Source organism: Dendropsophus ebraccatus, chromosome 3 (assembly GCF_027789765.1).
Source record: "Dendropsophus ebraccatus isolate aDenEbr1 chromosome 3, aDenEbr1.pat, whole genome shotgun sequence".
NCBI lineage: Eukaryota > Metazoa > Chordata > Amphibia > Anura > Hylidae > Dendropsophus > Dendropsophus ebraccatus.
The window spans coordinates 200,862,768-200,890,088 of NC_091456.1; the positions used below are offsets into that span (position 1 = coordinate 200,862,768).

General features: G+C 47.0%; 1 protein-coding gene across 1 annotated transcript in view; it reads left to right on the plus strand.

Annotated features, from left to right (window-relative positions):
* Positions 1-18,562: 18,562 nt before the first annotated feature.
* Positions 18,563-27,321, plus strand: part of CA9 (carbonic anhydrase 9) — a 48,281-nt gene continuing 39,522 nt past the window's right edge. The window contains exon 1 of the mRNA XM_069964889.1: positions 18,563-18,922. Within this exon, the coding sequence (XP_069820990.1) occupies positions 18,811-18,922 (112 nt within the window). The 5' untranslated portion in view covers positions 18,563-18,810. The remainder of the gene's footprint in view (positions 18,923-27,321) is intronic.

Consider the following 27,321-nt stretch of genomic DNA (forward strand, 5'->3'; position numbering starts at 1 on the left):
TCCAGTAGCCCACTAAGGACACCTGATATATACTGTTCCTGTAGCCCAGTAAGAGCACCTGATATATACTGTTCCAGTAGCCCACTAAGGGCACCTGATATACACTGTTCCAGTAGCCCAGTAAGGGCACGTCATACATACTGTTCCAGTAGCCCACTAAGGGCACCTGATATATACTGTTCCTGTAGCCCACTAAGGGCACCTGATATATACTGTTCCTGTAGCCCAGTAAGGGCACCTGATATATACTGTTCCAATAGCCCACTAAGGGCACCTGATATATACTGTTCCAGTAGCCCACTAAGGGCACCTGATATATACTGTTCCTGTAGCCCAGTAAGGGCACCTGATATATACTGTTCCAATAGCCCAGTAAGGGCACCTGATATATACTGTTCCAGTAGCCCAGTAAGGGCACCTGATATATACTGTTCCAGTAGCCCACTAAGGACACCTGATATACACTGTTCCTGTAGCCCAGTAAGAGCACGTTATATATACTGTTCCAGTAGCCCACTAAGGGCACCTGATATATACTGTTCCAATAGCCCACTAAGGGCACCTGATATACACTGTTCCTGTAGCCCAGTAAGAGCACGTTATATATACTGTTCCAGTAGCCCACTAAGGGCACCTGATATATACTGTTCCAGTAGCCCAGTAAGAGCACGTTATATATACTGTTCCAGTAGCCCAGTAAGGACACCTGATATATACTGTTCCAGTAGCCCACTAAGGACACCTGATATATACTGTTCCTGTAGCCCAGTAAGGGCACCTGATATATACTGTTCCTGTAGCCCACTAAGGGCACCTGATATATACTGTTCCTGTAGCCCAGTAAGGGCACCTGATATATACTGTTCCAGTAGCCCACTAAGGGCACCTGATATATACTGTTCCAGTAGCCCTCTAAGGACACCTGATATATACTGTTCCAGTAGCCCACTAAGGGCACCTGATATATACTGTTCCAGTAGCCCACTAAGGGCACCTGATATATACTGTTCCTGTAGCCCACTAAGGGCACCTGATATATACTGTTCCAGTAGCCCAGTAAGGGCACCTGATATATACTGTTCCAGTAGCCCAGTAAGGGCACCTGATATATACTGTTCCAGTAGCCCAGTAAGGGCCCCTGATATATACTGTTCCAGTAGCCCACTAAGGGCACCTGATATATACTGTTCCAGTAGCCCAGTAAGGGCACCTGATATATACTGTTCCAGTAGCCCAGTAAGGGCACCTGATATATACTGTTCCAGTAGCCCAGTAAGGGCACCTGATATATACTGTTCCAGTAGCCCACTAAGGGCACCTGATATATACTGTTCCAGTAGCCCACTAAGGGCACCTGATATATACTGTTCCAGTAGCCCACTAAGGGCACCTGATATATACTGTTCCAGTAGCCCACTAAGGGCACCTGATATATACTGTTCCAGTAGCCCACTAAGGGCCCCTGATATATACTGTTCCTGTAGCCCACTAAGGGCACCTGATATATACTGTTCCAGTAGCCCACTAAGGACACCTGATATATACTGTTCCAGTAGCCCACTAAGGGCACCTGATATATACTGTTCCAGTAGCCCACTAAGGGCACCTGATATATATACTGTTCCAGTAGCCCACTAAGGGCACCTGATATATACTGTTCCAGTAGCCCACTAAGGACACCTGATATATACTGTTCCTGTAGCCCAGTAAGAGCACCTGATATATACTGTTCCAGTAGCCCACTAAGGGCACCTGATATATACTGTTCCAGTAGCCCAGTAAGGGCACGTTATACATACTGTTCCAGTAGCCCAGTAAGGGCACCTGATATATACTGTTCCAGTAGCCCAGTAAGGGCACCTGATATTCACTGTTCCTGTAGCCCAGTAAGGGCACCTGATATATACTGTTCCAATAGCCCACTAAGGGCACCTGATATATACTGTTCCTGTAGCCCAGTAAGGGCACCTGATATATACTGTTCCAGTAGCCCACTAAGGGCACCTGATATATACTGTTCCAGTAGCCCACTAAGGACACCTGATATATACTGTTCCAGTAGCCCAGTAAGGGCACCTGATATATACTGTTCCAGTAGCCCAGTAAGGGCACCTGATATATACTGTTCCAGTAGCCCACTAAGGACACCTGATATACACTGTTCCTGTAGCCCAGTAAGAGCACGTTATATATACTGTTCCAGTAGCCCACTAAGGGCACCTGATATATACTGTTCCAGTAGCCCAGTAAGAGCACGTTATATATACTGTTCCAGTAGCCCAGTAAGGACACCTGATATATACTGTTCCAGTAGCCCACTAAGGACACCTGATATATACTGTTCCTGTAGCCCAGTAAGGGCACCTGATATATACTGTTCCTGTAGCCCACTAAGGGCACCTGATATATACTGTTCCTGTAGCCCAGTAAGGGCACCTGATATATACTGTTCCAGTAGCCCACTAAGGGCACCTGATATATACTGTTCCAGTAGCCCACTAAGGGCACCTGATATATACTGTTCCTGTAGCCCACTAAGGGCACCTGATATATACTGTTCCAGTAGCCCAGTAAGGGCACCTGATATATACTGTTCCAGTAGCCCAGTAAGGGCACCTGATATATACTGTTCCAGTAGCCCAGTAAGGGCACCTGATATATACTGTTCCTGTAGCCCACTAAGGGCACCTGATATATACTGTTCCTGTAGCCCAGTAAGGGCACCTGATATATACTGTTCCAGTAGCCCAGTAAGGGCACCTGATATATACTGTTCCAGTAGCCCACTAAGGGCACCTGATATATACTGTTCCTGTAGCCCAGTAAGGACACCTGATATATACTGTTCCAGTAGCCCAGTAAGGGCACGTCATACATACTGTTCCAGTAGCCCAGTAAGGGCACCTGATATATACTGTTCCTGTAGCCCAGTAAGAGCACCTGATATATACTGTTCCAGTAGCCCAGTAAGGGCACCTGATATATACTGTTCCAGTAGCCCACTAAGGGCACGTCATACATACTGTTCCTGTAACGTTCGTACAGCATGATGCGTGATACGAGCGAATAACATGACGCCCTACGGACGCACAACCTATGCAACGTTGCGCAAGAAATACAAAGGAAATGTGTGAACATTGCCGTACACATTTGTAGGCTATGTTCACACTACGTATGTTTCCGGACGTAGCGCGTTCCGTGAATAAGCGGCTGGAGATTTACGTAGTTTGCGTACAAAGGAAAGTATACAATGTACGGCGGCACAGTTCACACTACGTAAGAACTTACGCCAGGATCGTACGCGGCGCCGTAAAAAATGAACCAGACCATTGTTTGAGGATGAAAATGCTGTAACTTACGCCCGTAGCGTAACATGCGGTCCCGTACGGAGTGGCGATTTCTTCATTTTTCCACTTTTCTTTGCCGATCCAAAAGGTTCTGTGGGGTGTCCGGGGATTTCCAAGTAAAAGACCGCTGTCAGATCGCTACGTAGGGCGCTCGGGAAGCGCAAGTAGACTACGGGCGTAAGTTCGTGGACCGTACGTAGCCGGCCGCAACTTACGTAAATCCCCGGCCGGAGTTTATGTGGCCGGACATATACGTAGTGTGAACATAGCCGTAAAGCGTTTGCAAATATTTTTCCTTCGCAGCTGCGGAGAGTGGCATTATACTGGGATTTTGGGGTGTGTGGTGCACCCCGTCATGCTCCCCCTGATGTCCCAGTGTCATTCTGGAGGTGTTGGCATGGTTTAGGGAGGTTTCATGGGGGACTTGGTGAACTCCAAGTGGTGGAATTTGGATTTCCAAGTGCCGAGAATTTTTTCCCCACAGTCTATAATAGGTTTGAATATTCGAACTCTCGGTGACTATTCAATTTGAATTCTCGAAAGTCGAATATTTCACTACTCGCTCATCTCTAGTAAAGATATAAACTGAGAGATTTTAATAAAGTAGATCAGCTTGAACACTGAAGTTGCTTTCACGTGTCTTGCTTGATCCTCACAGACGGCTGTCACATTACATCTTTGATTAGGCAGCACCCAGGTATATCTGAGGAGACTAAAGGGCCTATTCCATGGAACGTTTATCGTTCATAGACTCCATCCAACGACCGCTCGTTAATGATCACTTAACGAACAATAATACATAATACATAATACACCACGGAATGTGAACGATACCTGTAGTGAAACGATTATTTCGCGGACGTTACATGGTCGTTGAAACGTTCGCCGGGATGATCATGTAGGCCTTTTTACAAACGACTGGAAGATTTGTAATTTAACGAAACGAGTAGCGAATTATCTCTCAAAGACAAAATTTTTTTTTCGACATGCTGAAAAAGATTTTCAAACGACAATATAACGATTTCACCTTGGTCGTTCGCTCGTTTACACCTCTTCTATGAAGCGATTATCATTAACGAGCGGTTGTTGGAGCGAGTCTATGAACGATAAACGTTCCGTGAAATAGAGCCTTAACTTAAGTTCTCACCCTAACAGGGGTGATGTCACACATCTTGATATTCACAGAAAACCAGGATACAAGGGATTATAGGAGTAATAATCCCTTGTATCCTGGTCTATTCTGTGATTTTATTTGTTTTTGTCATTTTAACCAGATTCACTAAGCACTTTCTCAAAGTTCGGTTCGCTGATGAACTGAACTTTTTGGAAAATTCGTAACGAATCTGGTTTGTTACGGTTCGGTTTGCTCATCCCTAGTTGAGATGTTTTTGAGAGGAAGTCTAGCACTGCATACTGAACTCAGTTGCTTGCATTAAGAAATCTTTGTAAAGAGCTAGTCTCTCACACATCCGTCCGCTTGAACCTCCAACTACTAACTTCCTCCCACCAAGAACTAACTCCTCGTACAGGGGCTAATACTTAAAGGGAATGTGTCACAAAGTTAAAAAAAAACATGAAAGTCTTAAAATTGAATGTGTTATTTTTTTGCTAATTTATATGTGCATTTTTTTATTTTTTACATGTAAGGAAATATGAAAAATTAACTATCTAATTTTCCATATTTCCCAGTGATGGCCACCAGGGGGAGCTCCAGGAGGAAAACTGCTGGTAAAAGTAACCTGATATACGGCTGTGCTGAAAAAAGAGGCTGTCTCTGCTCATTTGCTCTGACATCATCACCTCCCTCCTCTTTTCACAGGAGAACAAAGAGGGGGAAGGTGATATGTGTACTGCTGGGCAGCACCATTTTGTTGTTGTCTGCACAGAAGTACAAGTGTGTCCCTAGCTTTTCATAATACACCTCAGCTGCTGCAGAACCTCATAATACACCTCTGCTCAACCTGCTGCAGAACCAAATACAGTTCGCCTGCCCACACTCACCTTCCTCACTGCTCATAATACAGGAGAGTACAGGGTATTGCTCTCTGGTGTCAGCAGTGTCACACATTACACAGGTAGGGAAGATATATATGTATATATACACAGTGGTGCCTTGGATTACGAGCATAATTCGTTCCGGGACGGCGCTTGTAATCCAAATCCACTATTAAACCAAAGCAAATTTTCCCATAAGAAATCATAGAAATTCAGACAATTCAGACACCCCAAAAATAGTGATTTATTATTCTGAATAACATGGAAAACAGATGAAACAAACATTCAGAAACAGCAGCTGGATATGTGATATTATAAGTTACTGTACAGTAATAGAGAGGATGGGAAACACAAGGGCGGACAGAGACTGCAGGGAGCAGGAAGGAATGAGCAGGGCAGATGTGGGCACATACATGCAGCGCTCTCTGTCCGGGGAGAGAGGGGTTACAGCTATGGAGAGATTACCTCCACAGTCCTGTCCCCTGATGTAAGCCCCAGCCTGAAGTGGATCTGCTATGATTTGGAAGGTGATGGAGACTTCCTGAGTCAGAGTACAGGGCTGTAGACCCCGCTATGCAGACCATGTCCCTCCTCCACCCGCCCTCCCACCCAATACAGGGAGCTCTTACACCAAAGCAATGCTCTTACACCAAGTCACTATTAGTCCACTACTAACTAATCTACTCTTAATCCAAGTTACTCTTATACCAAAGTATCACTATATATATATCTATATATATCTATATATATATATATATATATATATATATATATATATATATATATATACACATACATACACACAAGAGTATAGGCTATTGCTCTCTGGTGTCAGCAGTGTCACACATTACACAGGTAGGATATATATATATATATATATATATATATTACACACACACACACACACACACACACACACACACACACATACATACATACATACATACAGGAGAGTACAGGCTATTGCTCTCTGGTGTCAGCCGTGTCACACATTACACAGGTCGGAGCGGTATACCCTATTTTCCGGCGTTAAGGCGATTGGGCATATAAAACGACCCCTGACTTTTAAGCAGATTGTCAGGGGTTCGCCTTATATGACGGAAAATGTTAACCCCTGCCTGACCGCAGCCCTGCAGGGGTTAACTGCAGCTAAATTAAAAAACAAAACATTTAACTCACCTAGGGCCCGGTCCCGGCACAGGCAGTGTGACGTACAGTACCTGCACCGGAGACTGAGATAGTCGAACCTCTCCCCGGCAGCCGAGCGTCATCGAGACGCTCAGCCGCCGGGAGAGCTTTGGAAGAATGAGAGAGGCTTCGGGAACTTCCGATGCCTCTCTAATTCTCCCGAAGCTCTTCCGGCAGCTGAGCGTCTCCGAGCCTCTAGTGTACGTCACACTGCCTGCGCCGGGAACAGTACCGGAGGCAAAGAACGGGCCCTAGGAGAGTCAATTTATTTTTTTTTATTTTTTTTTTATAGTGGTTGCCCCATACAGTGGGGATGGGGCAATTTTTGAGCCCCACACCGTATGGGGCGACCATACGCCGGAAAATACTGTGTGTGTGTTTGTGTGTATATATATATGTACAGGCTATTATATACAGCCAGGACAGGGGGGGTTATATACAGCCAGGACAGGGGGTGTTATATACAACCAGGACAGGGGGGGGGGTAGTATATACAGCCAGGACAGGGGGGGGGGGTAGTATATACAGCCAGGACAGGGGGGGGGGTAGTATATACAGCCAGGACAGGGGGGGTATATACAGCCAGGACAGGGGGAGGGGTATATACAGCCAGGACAGGGGGGGGGGTATATACAGCCAGGACAGGGGGGGGGTGGTATATACAGCCAGGACGGGGGGGGGGGGTATATACAGCCAGGACAGGGGGGGGGGGGGTATATACAGCCAGGACAGGGGGGGTATATACAGCCAGGACAGGGGGGGGGGGGGGTATATACAGCCAGGACAGGGGGGGGGGTATATACGGCCAGGACAGGGGGGGGGGGGGTATATACGGCCAGGACAGGGGGGGGGGGGTATATACGGCCAGGACAGGGGGGGGGGTATATACGGCCAGGACAGGGGGGGGGTATATACAGCCAGGACAGGGGTGGGGGGGGGGTATATACAGCCAGGACAGGGGGGTTGGTATATACAGCCAGGACAGGGGGGGTATATACAGCCAGGACAGGGGGTTATATACAGTCAGGACAGGGGGGGTATATACAGCCAGGACAGGGGGGTTGGTATATACAGCCAGGACAGGGGGGGGTATATACAGCCAGGACAGGGGGTTATATACAGTCAGGACAGGGGGTTATATACAACCAGGACAGGGGGGGGTATATACAGTCAGGACAGGGGGGGTATATACAGCCAGGACAGGGGGTTATATACAGTCAGGACAGGGGGTTATATACAACCAGGACAGGGGGTTATATACAGTCAGGACAGGGGGGGTATATACAGCCAGGACAGGGGGTTATATACAGTCAGGACAGGGGGGGTATATACAGCCAGGACAGGGGGTTATATACAGTCAGGACAGGGGGTTATATACAACCAGGACAGGGGGTTATATACAGTCAGGACAGGGGGGGTATATACAGCCAGGACAGGGGGTTATATACAGTCAGGGCAGGGGGGGTATATACAGCCAGGACAGGGGGTAGGTATATACAGCCAGGACAGGGGGGGTATATACAGCCAGGACAGGGGGGCGTAGTATATACAGCCAGGACAGGGGGGGTATATACAGCCAGGGACAGGGGGGGTATATACAGCCAGGACAGGGGGGGGGGGGGGGTATATACAGCCAGGACAGGGGGGGGGGGGTATATACACCCAGGACAGGGGGGGGGGGGGAGTATATACGGCCAGGACAGGGGGGGGGGTATATACGGCCAGGACAGGGGGGGGGGGTATATACGGGCCAGGACAGGGGGGGGTATATACAGCCAGGACAGGGGGGGGGGGGGGGGTATATACAGCCAGGACAGGGGGGGTATATACAGCCAGGACAGGGGGGGTATATACAGCCAGGACAGGGGGGTTATATACAGTCAGGACAGGGGGGGTATATACAGCCAGGACAGGGGGTTATATACAGTCAGGACAGGGGGGGTATATAAAGCCAGGACAGGGGGTTATATACAGTCAGGACAGGGGGTTATATACAACCAGGACAGGGGGTTATATACAGTCAGGACAGGGGGGTATATACAGCCAGGACAGGGGGGGTATATACAGCCAGGACAGGGGGGGGGGGGTATAAACGGCCAGGACGGGGGGGGGGGGGTATATACGGCCAGGACAGAGGGGGGGGGTATATACGGCCAGGACAGGGGGGGGGGTATATACGGCCAGGACAGGGGGGGGTATATACAGCCAGGACAGGGGGGGGGGGGGGGTATATACAGCCAGGACAGGGGGGTTGGTATATACAGCCAGGACAGGGGGGGTATATACAGCCAGGACAGGGGGTTATATACAGTCAGGACAGGGGGGGGTATATACAGCCAGGACAGGGGGTTATATACAGTCAGGACAGGGGGGGTATATACAGCCAGGACAGGGGGTTATATACAGTCAGGACAGGGGGTTATATACAACCAGGACAGGGGGTTATATACAGTCAGGACAGGGGGGGTATATACAGCCAGGACAGGGGGTTATATACAGTCAGGGCAGGGGGGGTATATACAGCCAGGACAGGGGGGTAGGTATATACAGCCAGGACAGGGGGGGTATATACAGCCAGGACAGGGGGGCGTAGTATATACAGCCAGGACAGGGGGGGTATATACAGCCAGGACAGGGGGGTATATACAGCCAGGACCTGTGTGTGTGTTTATTTCCCCTTCTGACCTGACAGACAACACTGCAGCTCTGGTCACAGATCTCAGGCAGGAGCTTTTGCTTACCAGGCTGCACAGAGCTCCATAGCAACACTCCCGTCCCTGCCGGTCTCTCCCATCCCCCAAGCTGATCCATGTGAGAAGAGGAGGCCGGCTCCAGAGAGGAAGGAGACTCTCTGCCCGGCTACTGACACACAGGTTAGGTTAGGCAGAGCAGCAGCAGGGACCCGGGGCAGGGGGCACCTATGATAAGAGGCTCCAGCACTCCTTACACTGTGAGGGGGAGCCCGTCCATCACTCTCCCCTTCTGCCTGCTCCCGCTGTCTGGCTGCACATAACGATCACCGGCACTGATGTCCCCCTCCCCTGCACTTCAGGACGGCCGGCCGCACACACAGGACTTTCTGTAAGTAGTGGACTTCTGTAACATGGCGCCCCCTCCCTCCCACAACTGTGTACTGCGCATGTCAGTACACAGCTTCTGAAACACACTGTAAGTGAACGGGACGGACTCCGTCCGTTCACTTCAATGTTATGTGTGTGCCGTACAGCATCTGTGTAAGTGTCGTGAAATGACGTCATACACAGATGCTGTTCAATATGGCAGCCCCCTGTGCAAGCATCACAGTGTTTTAAAACACTGATGACAGATGTAAATAAAAAAACTAAAATAACTAAACCACTTAACTTTTATAATTACATTTTGTTAATAAATAAAAAAAAAAGTGACACTGTCCCTTTAATGTGAGAGTGTATCAAAGTGTGCGAGAATGTATCTGAGTGTGAGTGTATCAAAGTGTGTGAGAGTGTATCAAAGTGTGCGAGAATGTATCTGAGTGTGAGTGTATCAAAGTGTGCGAGAGTGTATCTGAGTGTGAGAGTGTATCAAAGTGTGCGAGAATGTATCTGACTGTGAGTGTATCTGAGTGTGCGAGAGTGTATCTGAGTGTGAGAGTGTATCAAAGTGTGCGAGAGTGTATCAAAGTGTGCGAGAATGTATCTGACTGTGAGTGTATCAAAGTGTGTGAGAGTGTATCTGAGTGTGAGAGTGTATCAAAGTGTGTGAGAGTGTATCAAAGTGTGCGAGAGTGTATCTGAGTGTGAGAGTGTATCAAAGTGTGCGAGAGTGTATCTGAGTGTGAGAGTGTATCAAAGTGTGCGAGAGTGTATCTGAGTGTGAGAGTGTATCAAAGTGTGCGAGAGTGTATCTGAGTGTGAGAGTGTATCAAAGTGTGCGAGGATGTATCTGACTGTGAGTGTATCTGAGTGTGCGAGAGTGTATCTGAGTGTGAGAGTGTATCAAAGTGTGCGAGAGTGTATCAAAGTGTGCGAGAATGTATCTGACTGTGAGTGTATCAAAGTGTGAGAGTGTATCTGAGTGTGAGAGTGTATCAAAGTGTGTGAGAGTGTATCTGAGTGTGAGAGTGTATCAAAGTGTGCGAGAGTGTATCAAAGTTTGCGAGAGTGTATCTGACTGTGAGTGTATCAAAGTGTGTGAGAGTGTATCTGAGTGTGAGAGTGTATCAAAGTGTGTGAGAGTGTATCTGAGTGTGAGAGTGTATCAAAGTGTGCGAGAGTATATCTGAGTGTGAGAGTGTATCAAAGTGTGCGAGAGTGTATCTGAGTGTGAGAGTGTATCAAAGTGTGCGAGAATGTATCTGACTGAGTGTATCTGAGTGTGAGAGTGTATCAAAGTGTGCGAGAATGTATCTGACTGAGTGTATCTGAGTGTGAGAGTGTATCAAAGTGTGCGAGAGTGTATCTGAGTGTGAGAGTGTATCAAAGTGTGCGAGAATGTATCTGACTGTGAGTGTATCTGAGTGTGCGAGAGTGTATCTGAGTGTGAGAGTGTATCAAAGTGTGCGAGAGTGTATCAAAGTGTGCGAGAATGTATCTGACTGTGAGTGTATCTGAGTGTGCGAGAGTGTATCTGAGTGTGAGAGTGTATCAAAGTGTGCGAGAGTGTATCAAAGTGTGCGAGAATGTATCTGACTGTGAGTGTATCAAAGTGTGTGAGAGTGTATCTGAGTGTGAGAGTGTATCAAAGTGTGTGAGAGTGTATCTGAGTGTGAGAGTGTATCAAAGTGTGCGAGAGTGTATCTGAGTGTGAGAGTGTATCAAAGTGTGCGAGAGTGTATCTGAGTGTGAGAGTGTATCAAAGTGTGCGAGAGTGTATCTGAGTGTGAGAGTGTATCAAAGTGTGTGAGAGTGTATCTGAGTGTGAGAGTGTATCAAAGTGTGCGAGAGTGTATCTGAGTGTGAGAGTGTATCTGAGTGTGAGAGTGTATCAAAGTGTGCGAGGATGTATCTGACTGTGAGTGTATCTGAGTGTGCGAGAGTGTATCTGAGTGTGAGAGTGTATCAAAGTGTGCGAGAGTGTATCAAAGTGTGCGAGAATGTATCTGACTGTGAGTGTATCAAAGTGTGTGAGAGTGTATCTGAGTGTGAGAGTGTATCAAAGTGTGTGAGAGTGTATCTGAGTGTGAGAGTGTATCAAAGTGTGCGAGAGTGTATCAAAGTGTGCGAGAGTGTATCTGACTGTGAGTGTATCAAAGTGTGTGAGAGTGTATCAAAGTGTGCGAGAGTGTATCTGAGTGTGAGAGTGTATCAAAGTGTGTGAGTGTATCTGAGTGTGAGAGTGTATCAAAGTGTGCGAGAGTGTATCTGAGTGTGAGTGTGTATCAAAGTGTGCAAGAGCATACCTGAGTGTAAGAGTGTATCAAAGTGTGAGACTGAGTGTCTGAATGTGAGAATGTTTCAAAGTGTGCGAGAGTGTATCTTAGTGTAAGAGCCATAGCCATAAATGTGCGAGAGTGTATCCTACTGTGTGTATCAAAGTGTGCGAGAGCATACCTGAGTGTGAGAGTGTATCAAAGTGTGCGAGAGTGTATCCTACTGTGTGTATCAAAGTGTGCGAGAGCATACCTGAGTGTGAGAGTGTATCAAAATGTGCGAGAGTGTATCCTACTGTGTGTATCAAAGTGTGCGAGAGCATACCTGAGTGTGAGAGTGTATCAAAATGTGCGAGAGTGTATCCTACTGTGTGTATGAAAGTGTGCGAGAGCATACCTGAGTGTGAGAGTGATACATTCTCACATTCAGACACTCTGTCTCACACTTTGATACACTCTCACACTCAGGTATGCTCTCGCACACTTTGATACACACAGTAGGATACACTCTCGCACACTTTGATACATTCTCACATTCAGACACTCTGTCTCACACTTTGATACACTCTGTAACTTCCTGTAGGTTCTACGCCATGGTCGGCTTGTTTCAAGTGGGTTAGTATGTGATGTCCCACCACTGGTGCTGTCTAAAGCACCAAAGTAAGTTTTTCTCTCAGGTTCGCAAGTGGGAGGTGTAGTACTGTGTTACTGTGTTTTTTACCACTAGGTGTCACTCAACTCTATTGCCCTGTTGAAATCACCAAAGGGTTAAACTGTTTATACCATGTGTTTTGTGCTGACCACTCTCAGGTGCTGGTTCTCTTCTGTCTATCTCTTGTTTTCTCCCTCTCTCATACACACAGCCCCACCACTCACAGGAGGGTTAAAGGGACAGTGTCACTTTTTTTTTTATTTATTAACAAAATGTAATTATAAAAGTTAAGTGGTTTAGTTATTTTAGTTTTTTTATTTACATCTGTCATCAGTGTTTTAAAACACTGTGATGCTTGCACAGGGGGCTGCCATATTGAACAGCATCTGTGTATGACGTCATTTCACGACACTTACACAGATGCTGTACGGCACACACATAACATTGAAGTGAACGGACGGAGTCCGTCCCGTTCACTTACATTGTGTTTCAGAAGCTGTGTACTGCACATGTCCAAAGACATGCGCAGTACACAGCTGTGGGAGGGAGGGGGCGCCATGTTACAGAAGTCCACTACTTACAGAAAGTCCTGTGTGTGCGGCCGGCCGTCCTGAAGTGCAGGGGAGGGGGACATCAGTGCCGGTGATCGTTATGTGCAGCCAGACAGCGGGAGCAGGCAGAAGGGGAGAGTGATGGACGGGCTCCCCCTCACAGTGTAAGGAGTGCTGGAGCCTCTTATCATAGGTGCCCCCTGCCCCGGGTCCCTGCTGCTCTGCCTAACCTAACCTGTGTGTCAGTAGCCGGGCAGAGAGTCTCCTTCCTCTCTGGAGCCGGCCTCCTCTTCTCACATGGATCAGCTTGGGGGATGGGAGAGACCGGCAGGGACGGGAGTGTTGCTATGGAGCTCTGTGCAGCCTGGTAAGCAAAAGCTCCTGCCTGAGATCTGTGACCAGAGCTGCAGTGTTGTCTGTCAGGTCAGAAGGGGAAATAAACACACACACAGGTCCTGGCTGTATATACCCCCCCTGTCCTGGCTGTATATACTACGCCCCCCTGTCCTGGCTGTATATACCCCCCTGTCCTGGCTGTATATACCTACCCCCCTGTCCTGGCTGTATATACCTACCCCCCTGTCCTGGCTGTATATACCTACCCCCCTGTCCTGGCTGTATATACCTACCCCCCTGTCCTGGCTGTATATACCTACCCCCCTGTCCTGACTGTATATACCCCCCTGTCCTGGCTGTATATACCCCCCCTGTCCTGGCTGTATATACCCCCCCCTGTCCTGGCTGTATATACCCCCCCTGTCCTGGCTGTATATACCCCCCCCTGTCCTGGCTGTATATACCCCCCCTGTCCTGGCTGTATATACCCCCCCCTGTCCTGGCTGTATATACCCCCCCCCCCCGTCCTGGCTGTATATACCCCCCCTGTCCTGGCTGTATATACCCCCCTGTCCTGGCTGTATATACCCCCCCTGTCCTGGTTGTATATAACCCCCTGTCCTGGCTGTATATACTACCCCCCCCCCCCCTGTCCTGGCTGTATTTACTACCCCCCCCCCCCCTGTCCTGGCTGTATATACTACCCCCCCTGTCCTGGCTGTATATACTACCCCCCCCCCCCCCCCTGTCCTGGCTGTATATGCTACCACCCCCTGTCCTGGCTGTATATACCTCCCCCCCCTGTCCTGGCTGTATATACTACGCCCCCCTGTCCTGGCTGTATATACTACCCCCCCCCCCTGTCCTGGCTGTATATACCCCCCCCCTGTCCTGGCTGTATATACCCCCCCTGTCCTGGCTGTATATAACCCCCTGTCCTGGCTGTATATACTACGCCCCCCTGTCCTGGCTGTATATACCTACCCCCCTGTCCTGGCTGTATATACTACCCCCCCCCCCCCTGTCCTGGCTGTATATACCCCCCCTGCCCTGACTGTATATAACCCCCTGTCCTGGCTGTATATACCCCCCCTGTCCTGACTGTATATAACCCCCTGTCCTGGTTGTATATAACCCCCTGTCCTGACTGTATATAACCCCCTGTCCTGGCTGTATATACCCCCCCTGTCCTGACTGTATATAACCCCCTGTCCTGGCTGTATATACCCCCCCTGTCCTGACTGTATATAACCCCCTGTCCTGGCTGTATATACCCCCCCTGTCCTGGCTGTATATACCAACCCCCCTGTCCTGGCTGTATATACCCCCCCCCCCCCCCCCTGTCCTGGCTGTATATACCCCCCCCTGTCCTGGCCGTATATACCCCCCCCCCCTGTCCTGGCCGTATATACCCCCCCCCCCTGTCCTGGCCGTATATACCCCCCCCGGTCCTGGCCGTATATACCCCCCCCCCCCCTGTCCTGGCTGTATATACCCCCCCTGTCCTGACTGTATATAACCCCCTGTCCTGGTTGTATATAACCCCCTGTCCTGACTGTATATAACCCCCTGTCCTGGCTGTATATACCCCCCCTGTCCTGGCTGTATATAACCCCCTGTCCTGGCTGTATATACCCCCCCTGTCCTGACTGTATATAACCCCCTGTCCTGGCTGTATATACCCCCCTGTCCTGGCTGTATATACCAACCCCCCTGTCCTGGCTGTATATACCCCCCCCCCCCCTGTCCTGGCTGTATATACCCCCCCCTGTCCTGGCCGTATATACCCCCCCCCCTGTCCTGGCCGTATATACCCCCCCCCCTGTCCTGGCCGTATATACCCCCCCCCCCCTGTCCTGGCCGTATATACCCCCCCCCCCCTGTCCTGGCTGTATATACCCCCCCCCCCCCTGTCCTGGCTGTATATACCCCCCCTGTCCTGGCTGTATATACCCCCCCCCCCCCTGTCCTGGCTGTATATACCCCCCCTGTCCTGGCTGTATATACCCCCCCCCCCCCGTCCTGGCTGTATATACCACCCCCCCCTGTCCTGGCTGTATATACCCCCCCCCCTGTCCTGGCTGTATATACCCCCCCTGTCCTGGCTGTATATACCCCCCCTGTCCTGGCTGTATATACTACCCCCCCCCCTGTCCTGGCTGTATATACTACCCCCCCCCCCTATCCTGGCTGTATATACTACCCCCCCCCCTGTCCTGGTTGTATATAACACCCCCTGTCCTGGCTGTATATAACCCCCCCTGTCCTGGCTGTATATAATAGCCTGTACATATATATATACACACAAACACACACACAGTATTTTCCGGCGTATGGTCGCCCCATACGGTGTGGGGCTCAAAAATTGCCCCATCCCCACTGTATGGGGCAACCACTATAAAAAAAAAATAAAAAAAAATAAATTGACTCTCCTAGGGCCCGTTCTTTGCCTCCGGTACTGGTCCCGGCGCAGGCAGTGTGACGTACACTAGAGGCTCGGAGACGCTCAGCTGCCGGAAGAGCTTCGGGAGAATTAGAGAGGCATCGGAAGTTCCCGAAGCCTCTCTCATTCTTCCAAAGCTCTCCCGGCGGCTGAGCGTCTCGATGACGCTCGGCTGCCGGGGAGAGGTTCGACTATCTCAGTCTCCGGTGCAGGTACTGTACGTCACACTGCCTGTGCCGGGAACGGGCCCTAGGTGAGTTAAATGTTTTGTTTTTTAATTTAGCTGCAGTTAACCCCTGCAGGGCTGCGGTCAGGCAGGGGTTAACATTTTCCGTCATATAAGGCGAACCCCTGACAATCTGCTTAAAAGTCAGGGGTCGTTTTATATGCCCAATCGCCTTAACGCCGGAAAATAGGGTATACCGCTCCGACCTGTGTAATGTGTGACACGGCTGACACCAGAGAGCAATAGCCTGTACTCTCCTGTATGTATGTATGTATGTATGTATGTGTGTGTGTGTGTGTGTGTGTGTGTGTGTGTGTGTGTGTGTGTGTAATATATATATATATATATATATATATATATATATATCCTACCTGTGTAATGTGTGACACTGCTGACACCAGAGAGCAATAGCCTATACTCTTGTGTGTATGTATGTGTATATATATATATATATATATATATATATATATATATATATATATATATATATATAGATATATATAGATATATATAGATATATATATAGTGATACTTTGGTATAAGAGTAACTTGGATTAAGAGTAGATTAATTAGTAGTAGATTAGTTAGTAGTGGACTAATAGTGACTTGGTGTAAGAGCATTGCTTTGGTGTAAGAGCTCCCTGTATTGGGTGGGAGGGCGGGTGGAGGAGGGACATGGTCTGCATAGCGGGGTCTACAGCCCTGTACTCTGACTCAGGAAGTCTCCATCACCTTCCAAATCATAGCAGATCCCCTTCAAACTGGGGCTTACATCAGGGGACAGGACTGTGGAGGTAATCTCTCCATAGCTGTAACCCCTCTCTCCCCGGACAGAGAGCGCTGCATGTATGTGCCCACATCTGCCCTGCTCATTCCTCCCTGCTCCCTGCAGTCTCTGTCCGCCCTTGTGTTTCCCATCCTCTCTATTACTGTACAGTAACTTATAATATCACATATCCAGCTGCTGTTTCTGAATGTTTGTTTCATCTGTTTTCCATGTTATTCAGAATAATAAATCACTATTTTTGGGGTGTCTGAATTGTCTGAATTTCTATGATTTCTTATGGGAAAATTTGCTTTGGTTTAATAGTGGATTTGGATTACAAGCGCCGTCCCGGAACGAATTATGCTCGTAATCCAAGGCACCACTGTGTATATATACATATATATCTTCCCTACCTGTGTAATGTGTGACACTGCTGACACCAGAGAGCAATACCCTGTACTCTCCTGTATTATGAGCAGTGAGGAAGGTGAGTGTGGGCAGGCGAACTGTATTTGGTTCTGCAGCAGGTTGAGCAGAGGTGTATTATGAGGTTCTGCAGCAGCTGAGGTGTATTATGAAAAGCTAGGGACACACTTGTACTTCTGTGCAGACAACAACAAAATGGTGCTGCCCAGCAGTACACATATCACCTTCCCCCTCTTTGTTCTCCTGTGAAAAGAGGAGGGAGGTGATGATGTCAGAGCAAATGAGCAGAGACAGCCTCTTTTTTCAGCACAGCCGTATATCAGGTTACTTTTACCAGCAGTTTTCCTCCTGGAGCTCCCCCTGGTGGCCATCACTGGGAAATATGGAAAATTAGATAGTTAATTTTTCATATTTCCTTACATGTAAAAAATAAAAAAATGCACATATAAATTAGCAAAAAAATAACACATTCAATTTTAAGACTTTCATGTTTTTTTTTAACTTTGTGACACATTCCCTTTAAGATACACTCACAGTCAGATACACTCTCGCACACTTTGATACACTCTCCCACTCAGATACACTCTCGCACACTCAGATACACTCTCGCACACTTTGATACACTCACAGTCAGATACATTCTCGCACACTTTGATACACTCTCACAGTCAGATACACTCTCGCACACTTTGATACACTCTCACACTCAGATACACTCTCGCACACTTTGATACACTCTCACACTCAGATACACTCAGTCAGATACATTCTCGCACACTTTGATACACTCTCACACTCAGATACACTCTCGCACACTTTGATACACTCTCACACTCAGATACACTCTCGCACACTTTGATACACTCTCACACTCAGATACACTCTCACACACTTTGATACACTCTCACACTCAGATACACTCTCGCACACTTTGATACACTCTCACACACTTTGATACACTCACAGTCAGATACACTCTCGCACACTTTGATACACTCTCCCACTCAGATACACTCTCGCACACTTTGATACACTCTCACACACTTTGATACACTCACAGTCAGATACACTCTCGCACACTTTGATACACTCTCCCACTCAGATACACTCTCGCACACTTTGATACACTCTCACACACTTTGATACACTCACACTCAGATACATTCTCGCACACTTTGATACACTCTCACACTCAGATACACTCACAGTCAGATACATTCTCGCACACTTTGATACACTCTCACACTCAGATACACTCTCACACACTTTGATACACAGAGGTACAGTCCCACGCTCTCACACTTCCTCCAATCACTGCTCCAGGGACGATGTACTGAACGGACTCTGCTGGACACAGATCACACAGAGGGACAACTGCACATGAAGTAACCAGGAGACAGTCAGCGAGCAGCCTGGAGGCCGCCAGATTACTGGACTCTGTGAGATTAAGACCGGATCAGAATTATCAACATAATTAACATTCAGCATCTGAGGGGGAGAAGGTTCCAGAGTGCGGAGCGGATACACCAGGATATGGGGCCCCAGGATCAATACCTGTTACTGCTGCTCACCTGTCTGCTGGGGCCCCCAGTGAGGTGTGAGGAGCCCCACCACCAGGAGGAGGAGAGCCAGGGACCATCACCAGGTAAGCGGTCTACAGGTGCACCACATCATAGGCTTAGATACGCTGCCTCAGCACACAGTATCACACATCAAGGGCTTAGATACAAAAGTTGATGTTTACTAATACCGCCCCATACACTGACTGTATAATACCCCCCCATACACTGACTGTATAATACCCCCCAATACACTGACTGTATAATACCCCCCAATACACTGACTGTATAATACCTCCCATACATCGACTGTATAATACCCCCCATACACTGACTGTATAATACCCCCCATACACTGACTGTATAATACCCCCCATACACTGACTGTATAATACCTTCATACACTGACTGTATAATACCCCCCCATACACTGACTGTATAATACCCCCCAATACACTGACTGTATAATACCTCCCATACATCGACTGTATAATACCCACCATACACTGACTGTATAATACCCCCCATACACTGACTGTATAATACTTCCATACACTGACTGTATAATACCCCCCATACACTGACTGTATAATACCTTCATACACTGACTGTATAATACCCCCATACACTGACTGTATAATACCCCCCCATACACTGACTGTATAATACCCCCATACACTGACTGTATAATACCTCCATACACTGACTGTATAATACCCCCCATACACTGACTGTATAATACCCCCATACACTGACTGTATAACACCCCCCATACACTGACTGTATAATACCCCCCATACACTGACTGTATAATTCCCCTATACACTGACTGTATAATACCTTCATACACTGACTGTATAATACCCCCCCATACACTGACTGTATAATACCTCCCATACATCGACTGTATAATACCCACCATACACTGACTGTATAATACCCCCCATACACTGACTGTATAATACCTCCATACACTGACTGTATAATACCCCCCCATACACTCACTGTATAATACCCCCATATACTGACTGTATAATACCTCCATACACTGATTGATAATACCCCCATACACTGACTGTATAATACCCCCATACACTGACTGTATAATACCCTCCATACTCTGACTGTATAATACCCCCCATACACTGACTGTATAATACCTTCATACACTGACTGTATAATACCCCCCCATACACTGACTGTATAATACCTCCCATACATCGACTGTATAATACCCACCATACACTGACTGTATAATACCCCCCATACACTGACTGTATAATACCTCCATACACTGACTGTATAATACCCCCCCATACACTGACTGTATAATACCCCCATATACTGACTGTATAATACCTCCATACACTGATTGATAATACCCCCATACACTGACTGTATAATACCCCCATACACTGACTGTATAATACCCTCCATACTCTGACTGTATAATACCCCCCATACACTGACTGTATAATACCTTCATACACTGACTGTATAATACCCCCCCATACACTGACTGTATAATACCTCCCATACATCGACTGTATAATACCCACCATACACTGACTGTATAATACCCCCCATACACTGACTGTATAATACCTCCATACACTGACCGTATAATACCCCCCCATACACTCACTGTATAATACCCCCATATACTGACTGTATAATACCTCCATACACTGAATGATAATACCCCCATACACTGACTGTATAATACCCCCATACACTCACTGTATATAATACCCCCCATACACTGACTGTATAATACCCTCCATACACTGACTGTATAATACCCTCCATACTCTGACTGTATAATACCCCCATACACTGACTGTATAATACCTCCATACACTGACTGTATAATACCCCCATACACTCACTGTATATAATACCCCCCATACACTGACTGTATAATACCCTCCATACACTGACTGTATAATACCCTCCATACTCTGACTGTATAATACCCCCCATACACTGACTGTATAATACCCCCATACACTCACTGTATATAATACCCCCCATACACTGACTGTATAATACCCCCCCATACACTGACTGTATAATACCCTCCATACACTGACTGTATAATACCTCCCATACACTGACTGTATAATACCTCCCATACACTGACCGTATAATACCCCCATACACTGACCGTATAATACCCCCCATACACTGACTGTATAATACCCCCATACACTGACTGTATAATACCCTCCATACTCTGACTGTATAATACCCCCCATACACTGACTGTATAATACCCCCATACACTGACTGTATAATACCCCCCCATACACTGACTGTATAATACCCCCATACACTGACCGTATAATACCCCCCCATACACTCACTGTATAATACCCCCATATACTGACTGTATAATACCTCCATACACTGATTGATAATACCCCCATACACTGACTGTATAATACCCTCCATACTCTGACTGTATAATACCCCCCATACACTGACTGTATAATACCCCCATACACTGATTGATAATACCCCCATACACTGACTGTATAATACCCCCATACACTGACCGTATAATACCCCCCCATACACTGACTGTATAATATCCCCCATACACTGACTGTATAATACCTCCCATACACTGACTGTATAATAATCCCCCATACACTGACTGTATAATACCCCCATACACTGACTGTATAATACCTCCCATACACTGACTGTATAATACCTCCCATACACTGACTGTATAATACCTCCATACACTGACTGTATAATATCCCCCCATACACTGACCGTATAATACCTCCCATACACTGACCGTATAATACCCTCCATACACTGACTGTATAATACCTCCATACACTGACTGTATAATACCCCCATACACTGACTGTATAATACCCCCATACACTGACTGTATAATACCCCCCCATACACTGACCGTATAATACCCCCATACACTGACTGTATAATACCCCCCCATACACCGACTGTATTTCCTCCATACACTGACTGTATAATATCCCCCCATACACTGACCGTATAATACCCCCATACACTGACTGTATAATACCCCCCCATACACCGACTGTATTACCTCCATACACTGACTGTATAATATCCCCCCATACACTGACCGTATAATACCTCCCATACACTGACTGTATAATACCTCCATACACTGACTGTATAATACCCCCATACACTGACTGTATAATACCCCCCCATACACTGACTGTATAATACCCCCCCATACACTGACTGTATAATACCCCCATACACTGACTGTATAATACCCCCCATACACTGACTGTATAATACCCTCCATACACTGACTGTATAATACCCCCTATACACTGACTGTATAATACCTCCCATACACTGACTGTATAATACCTCCCCATACACTGACTGTATAATACCCCCATACACTGACTGTATAATACCTCCCATACACTGACTGTATAATACCCTCCCATACACTGACCGTATAATACCCTCCATACACTGACTGTATAATACCCCCCCATACACTGACTGTATAATACCTCCCCATACACTGACTGTATAATACCTCCCATACACTGACTGTATAATATCCCCCCATACACTGACTGTATAATACCCTCCCATACACTGACTGTATAATACCTCCCATACACTGACTGTATAATACCTCCCCATACACTGACTGTATAATACCCCCATACACTGACTGTATAATACCTCCCATACACTGACTGTATAATATCCCCCCATACACTGACTGTGTAATACCCTCCCATACACTGACTGTATAATACCCCCCATACACTGACTGTATAATACCTCCCATACACTGACTGTATAATATCCCCCATACACTGACTGTATAATATCCCCCATACACTGACTGTTTAATACCCCCCATACACTGACTGTATAATACCCCCCATACACTGACTGTATAATATCCCCCCATACACTGACTGTATAATACCCCCCAATACACTGACTGTATAATACCCCCCCATACACTGACTGTATAATACCTCCCATACACTGACTGTATAATACCTCCCATACACTGACTGTATAATATCCCCCCATACACTGACTGTATAATACCCCCATACACTGACTGTATAATACCTCCCCATACACTGACTGTATAATACCTCCATACACTGACTGTATAATACCCCCCATACACTGACTGTATAATACCTCCCATACACTGACTGTATAATATCCCCCATACACTGACTGTATAATATCCCCCATACACTGACTGTATAATACCCCCCATACACTGACTGTATAATACCCCCCATACACTGACTGTATAATATCCCTCCATACACTGACTGTATAATACCCCCCCATACACTGACTGTATAATACCCCCCCATACACTGACTGTATAATACCCCCCATACACTGACTGTATAATACCTCCCATACACTGACTGTATAATATCCCCCCATACACTGAATGTATAATACCCCCCATACACTGACTGTATAATACCTCCCCATACACTGACTGTATAATACCTCCCCATACACTGACTGTATAATACCTCCCAAACACTGACTGTATACCTCCATACACTGACTGTATAATACCCCCATACACTGACTGTATAATGCCCTCCCATACACCGACTATATAATACCCCCCATACACCGACTGTATAATACCCCCCCATACACTGACTGTATAATACCTCCCAAACACTGACTGTATACCTCCATACACTGACTGTATAATACCCCCATATACTGACTGTATAATACCTCCCATACACTGACTGTATAATACCCCCATACACTGACTGTATAATACCCCCCATACACTGACTGTATAATACCTCCCCATACACTGACTGTATAATACCTCCATACACTGACTGTATAATACCCCCCCCATACACTGACTGTATAATACCTCCCCATACACTGACTGTATAATACCCCCCATACACTGACTGTATAATACCTCCATACACTGACTGTATAATACCCCCATACACTGACTGTATAATACCCCCATACACTGACTGTATAATACCTCCATACTCTGAGAGCAGGGGGTCTGTGAGGAGGAGATAGATTATCTGTGTGCAGAGAAGAGACGATCAATATATTTTCTCATGATTTGACTATTAACCTTGTAAAAGTGATGTGTCATACCACAAGACTGAACCTTACACAGTATATAGTGACCGCCATGTCATGTATAATATATATATATATATATATATATATATATATATATATATATATATATATATATATATAATATAGGGGGGAGTCATGTGACATCAGGTGGGGGAGGTCAGGCTGAACCCTTCTCTCTATATTGTGACTGGCACATTATGGATAATATATATGGGGGGGGGGGGGGGTCATGTGACCAGCCGTGAGGTTTCTGGGCTCATGGACCTCTGATCATGGGATCGTGATCTGCACTTGGTGCTTGTGAGACATCACACAACCATTCCTGGTGGTGCTGGTCACATCTTAGGACGTCTGAACGTACACAATCCGACATGTGCTGGGAACTTGGTTCATGGGCAGAATTGTTCCCTTCCAGAAGTCTCCGACTCGCTGATCTATATCTGTGGAATCATTGCAGAAAACTTGATGTCGGAATCCTATAAAACGTGACTATTTATAGAGAAGCTGGCGAATGTCTGGAGATGTGAGAGCAGGGTCCGGGGGGGTAGCCTTGTGGTGAAGTGTTTGTACAGCTGGAAGGGACAGAGGTCAGGAGACTATGAGGGAACAATAACCATGATCAGCGGCCCCTCAAAACTAACACAGTCCAGGACCCTCATAGCTGCTACTGCCGCAAAGGGTGGGAAATCAGAAGGTATCAGGAATGGTCCAACAGGTGTCAATGCTGGAGGTCAAGGGATGAGCGGACCAAGAGGTATAAACAGTGATGACCACCCAAGGGTCAAAGGATGAGCAGGCCAAGAGGTATAAACAGTGATCATCACCCAAGGGTCCAAGGATGAGGAGGCCAAGAGGTATAAACAGTGATCATCACCCAAGGGTCCAAGGATGAGGAGGCCAAGAGGTATAAACAGTGATCATCACCCAAGGGTCCAAGGATGAGGAGGCCAAGAGGTATAAACAGTGATCCCCACCCAGGGGCCCAAGAGGTATAAACAATGATCACCAACCAAGGGTCCAAGGATGAGCGGTCCAAAAGGTATAAAGAGTGATCACCACCCAAGGGTCCAAGGATCAGGAGGCAAAGGGGTTAAACAGTGATCACCACCCAAGGGTAAAAAGATGAGCGGACCAAGAGGTATAAACAGTGATCACCCTCCTATCCTCTACTGTCTATAGGTGACCACACTCCTGTCCTCGGCTGTCTATACGTGACCACACTCCTGTCCTCGGCTGTCTATAGGTGACCACACTCCTGTCCTCGGCTGTCTATAGGTGACCACACTCCTGTCCTCGGCTGTCTATAGGTGACCACACTCCTGTCCTCGGCTGTCTATAGGTGACCACACTCCTGTCCTCGGCTGTCTATAGGTGACCACACTCCTGTCCTCGGCTGTCTATAGGTGACCACACTCCTGTCCTCGGCTGTCTATAGGTGACCACACTCCTGTCCTCGGCTGTCTATAGGTGACCACACTCCTGTCCTCGGCTGTCTATAGGTGACCACACTCCTGTCCTCGGCTGTCTATAGGTGACCACACTCCTGTCCTCGGCTGTCTATAGGTGACCACACTCCTGTCCTCTGCTGTCTATAGGTGACCACACTCCTGTCCTCGGCTGTCTATAGGTGACCACACTCCTGTCCTCGGCTGTCTATAGGTGACCACACTCCTGTCCTCTGCTGTCTATAGGTGACCACACTCCTGTCCTCGGCTGTCTATAGGTGACCACACTCCTGTCCTCGGCTGCCTATAGGTGACCACACTCCTGTCCTCGGCTGTCTATAGGTGACCACACTCCTGTCCTCGGCTGTCTATAGGTGACCACACTCCTGTCCTCTGCTGTCTATAGGTGACCACACTCCTGTCCTCGGCTGTCTATAGGTGACCACACTCCTGTCCTCGGCTGTCTATAGGTGACCACACTCCTGTCCTCTGCTGTCTATAGGTGACCACACTCCTGTCCTCGGCTGTCTATAAGTGACCACACTCCTGTCCTCGGCTGTCTATAGGTGACCACTCTCCTGTCCTCGGCTGCCTATAGGTGACCACACTCCTGTCCTCGGCTGTCTATAGGTGACCACACTCCTGTCCTCGGCTGTCTATAGGTGACCACACTCCTGTCCTCGGCTGTCTATAGGTGACCACAGTCCTGTCCTCGGCTGTCTATAGGTGACCACACTCCTGTCCTCGGCTGTCTATAGGTGACCACACTCCTGTCCTCGGCTGTCTATAGGTGACCACACTCCTGTCCTCGGCTGCCTATAGGTGACCACACTCCTGTCCTCGGCTGTCTATAGGTGACCACAGTCCTCGGCTGTCTATAGGTGACCACACTCCTGTCCTCGGCTGTCTATAGGTGACCACACTCTTGTCCATACAGCAGGACCCCTGTAGCCTCAGATATTAGTCAACGACCAGTGGGTGGGCGGCAGGCAGAGTGGAGCAGGTGAGTGACCTCCAGGACAGGGTTATATATAGAGGTGGCCGCTCTCCAGGTGCCTCCGTCTATTGCTGGGGAGATTTGTGACTGTAGATTTTACCCTTTACATCGATGTTTACAACGTACAACATACTGTATACATCATATAGTATACAGCATACAGAACATACTGTATACATCATATAGCATACAGAACGTACAGTATACATCATATAGTATACATCATATAGCATACAGAACATACTGTATACATCATATAGCATACAGAACGTACAGTATACAGAACATACAGTATACATCATATAGCATACAGAACATACTGTATACATCATATAGTATACAGCATATAGCATACAGAACATACTGTATACATCATATAGTATACATCATATAGCATACAGAACATACTGTATACATCATATAGTATACAACATATAGCATACAGAACGTACAGTATACATCCTATAGTATACATCATATAGCATACAGAACATACAGTATACATCCTATAGTATACATCATATAGCATACAGAACATACAGTATACATCATATAGCATACAGAACGTACAGTATACATCATATAACATACAGCATATAGCATACAGAACGTACAGTATACAGAACATACAGTATACATCATATAGCATACAGAACGTACAGTATACATCATATAGTATACAGCATATAGCATACAGAACATACAGTATACATCATATAGCATACAGAACGTACAGTATACAGCATATAGCATACAGAACGTACAGTATACATCCTATAGTATACAGCATATAGCATACAGAACATATAGTATACATCATATAGCATACAGAACGTACAGTATACATCATATAACATACAGCATATAGCATACAGTATACAGAACATAC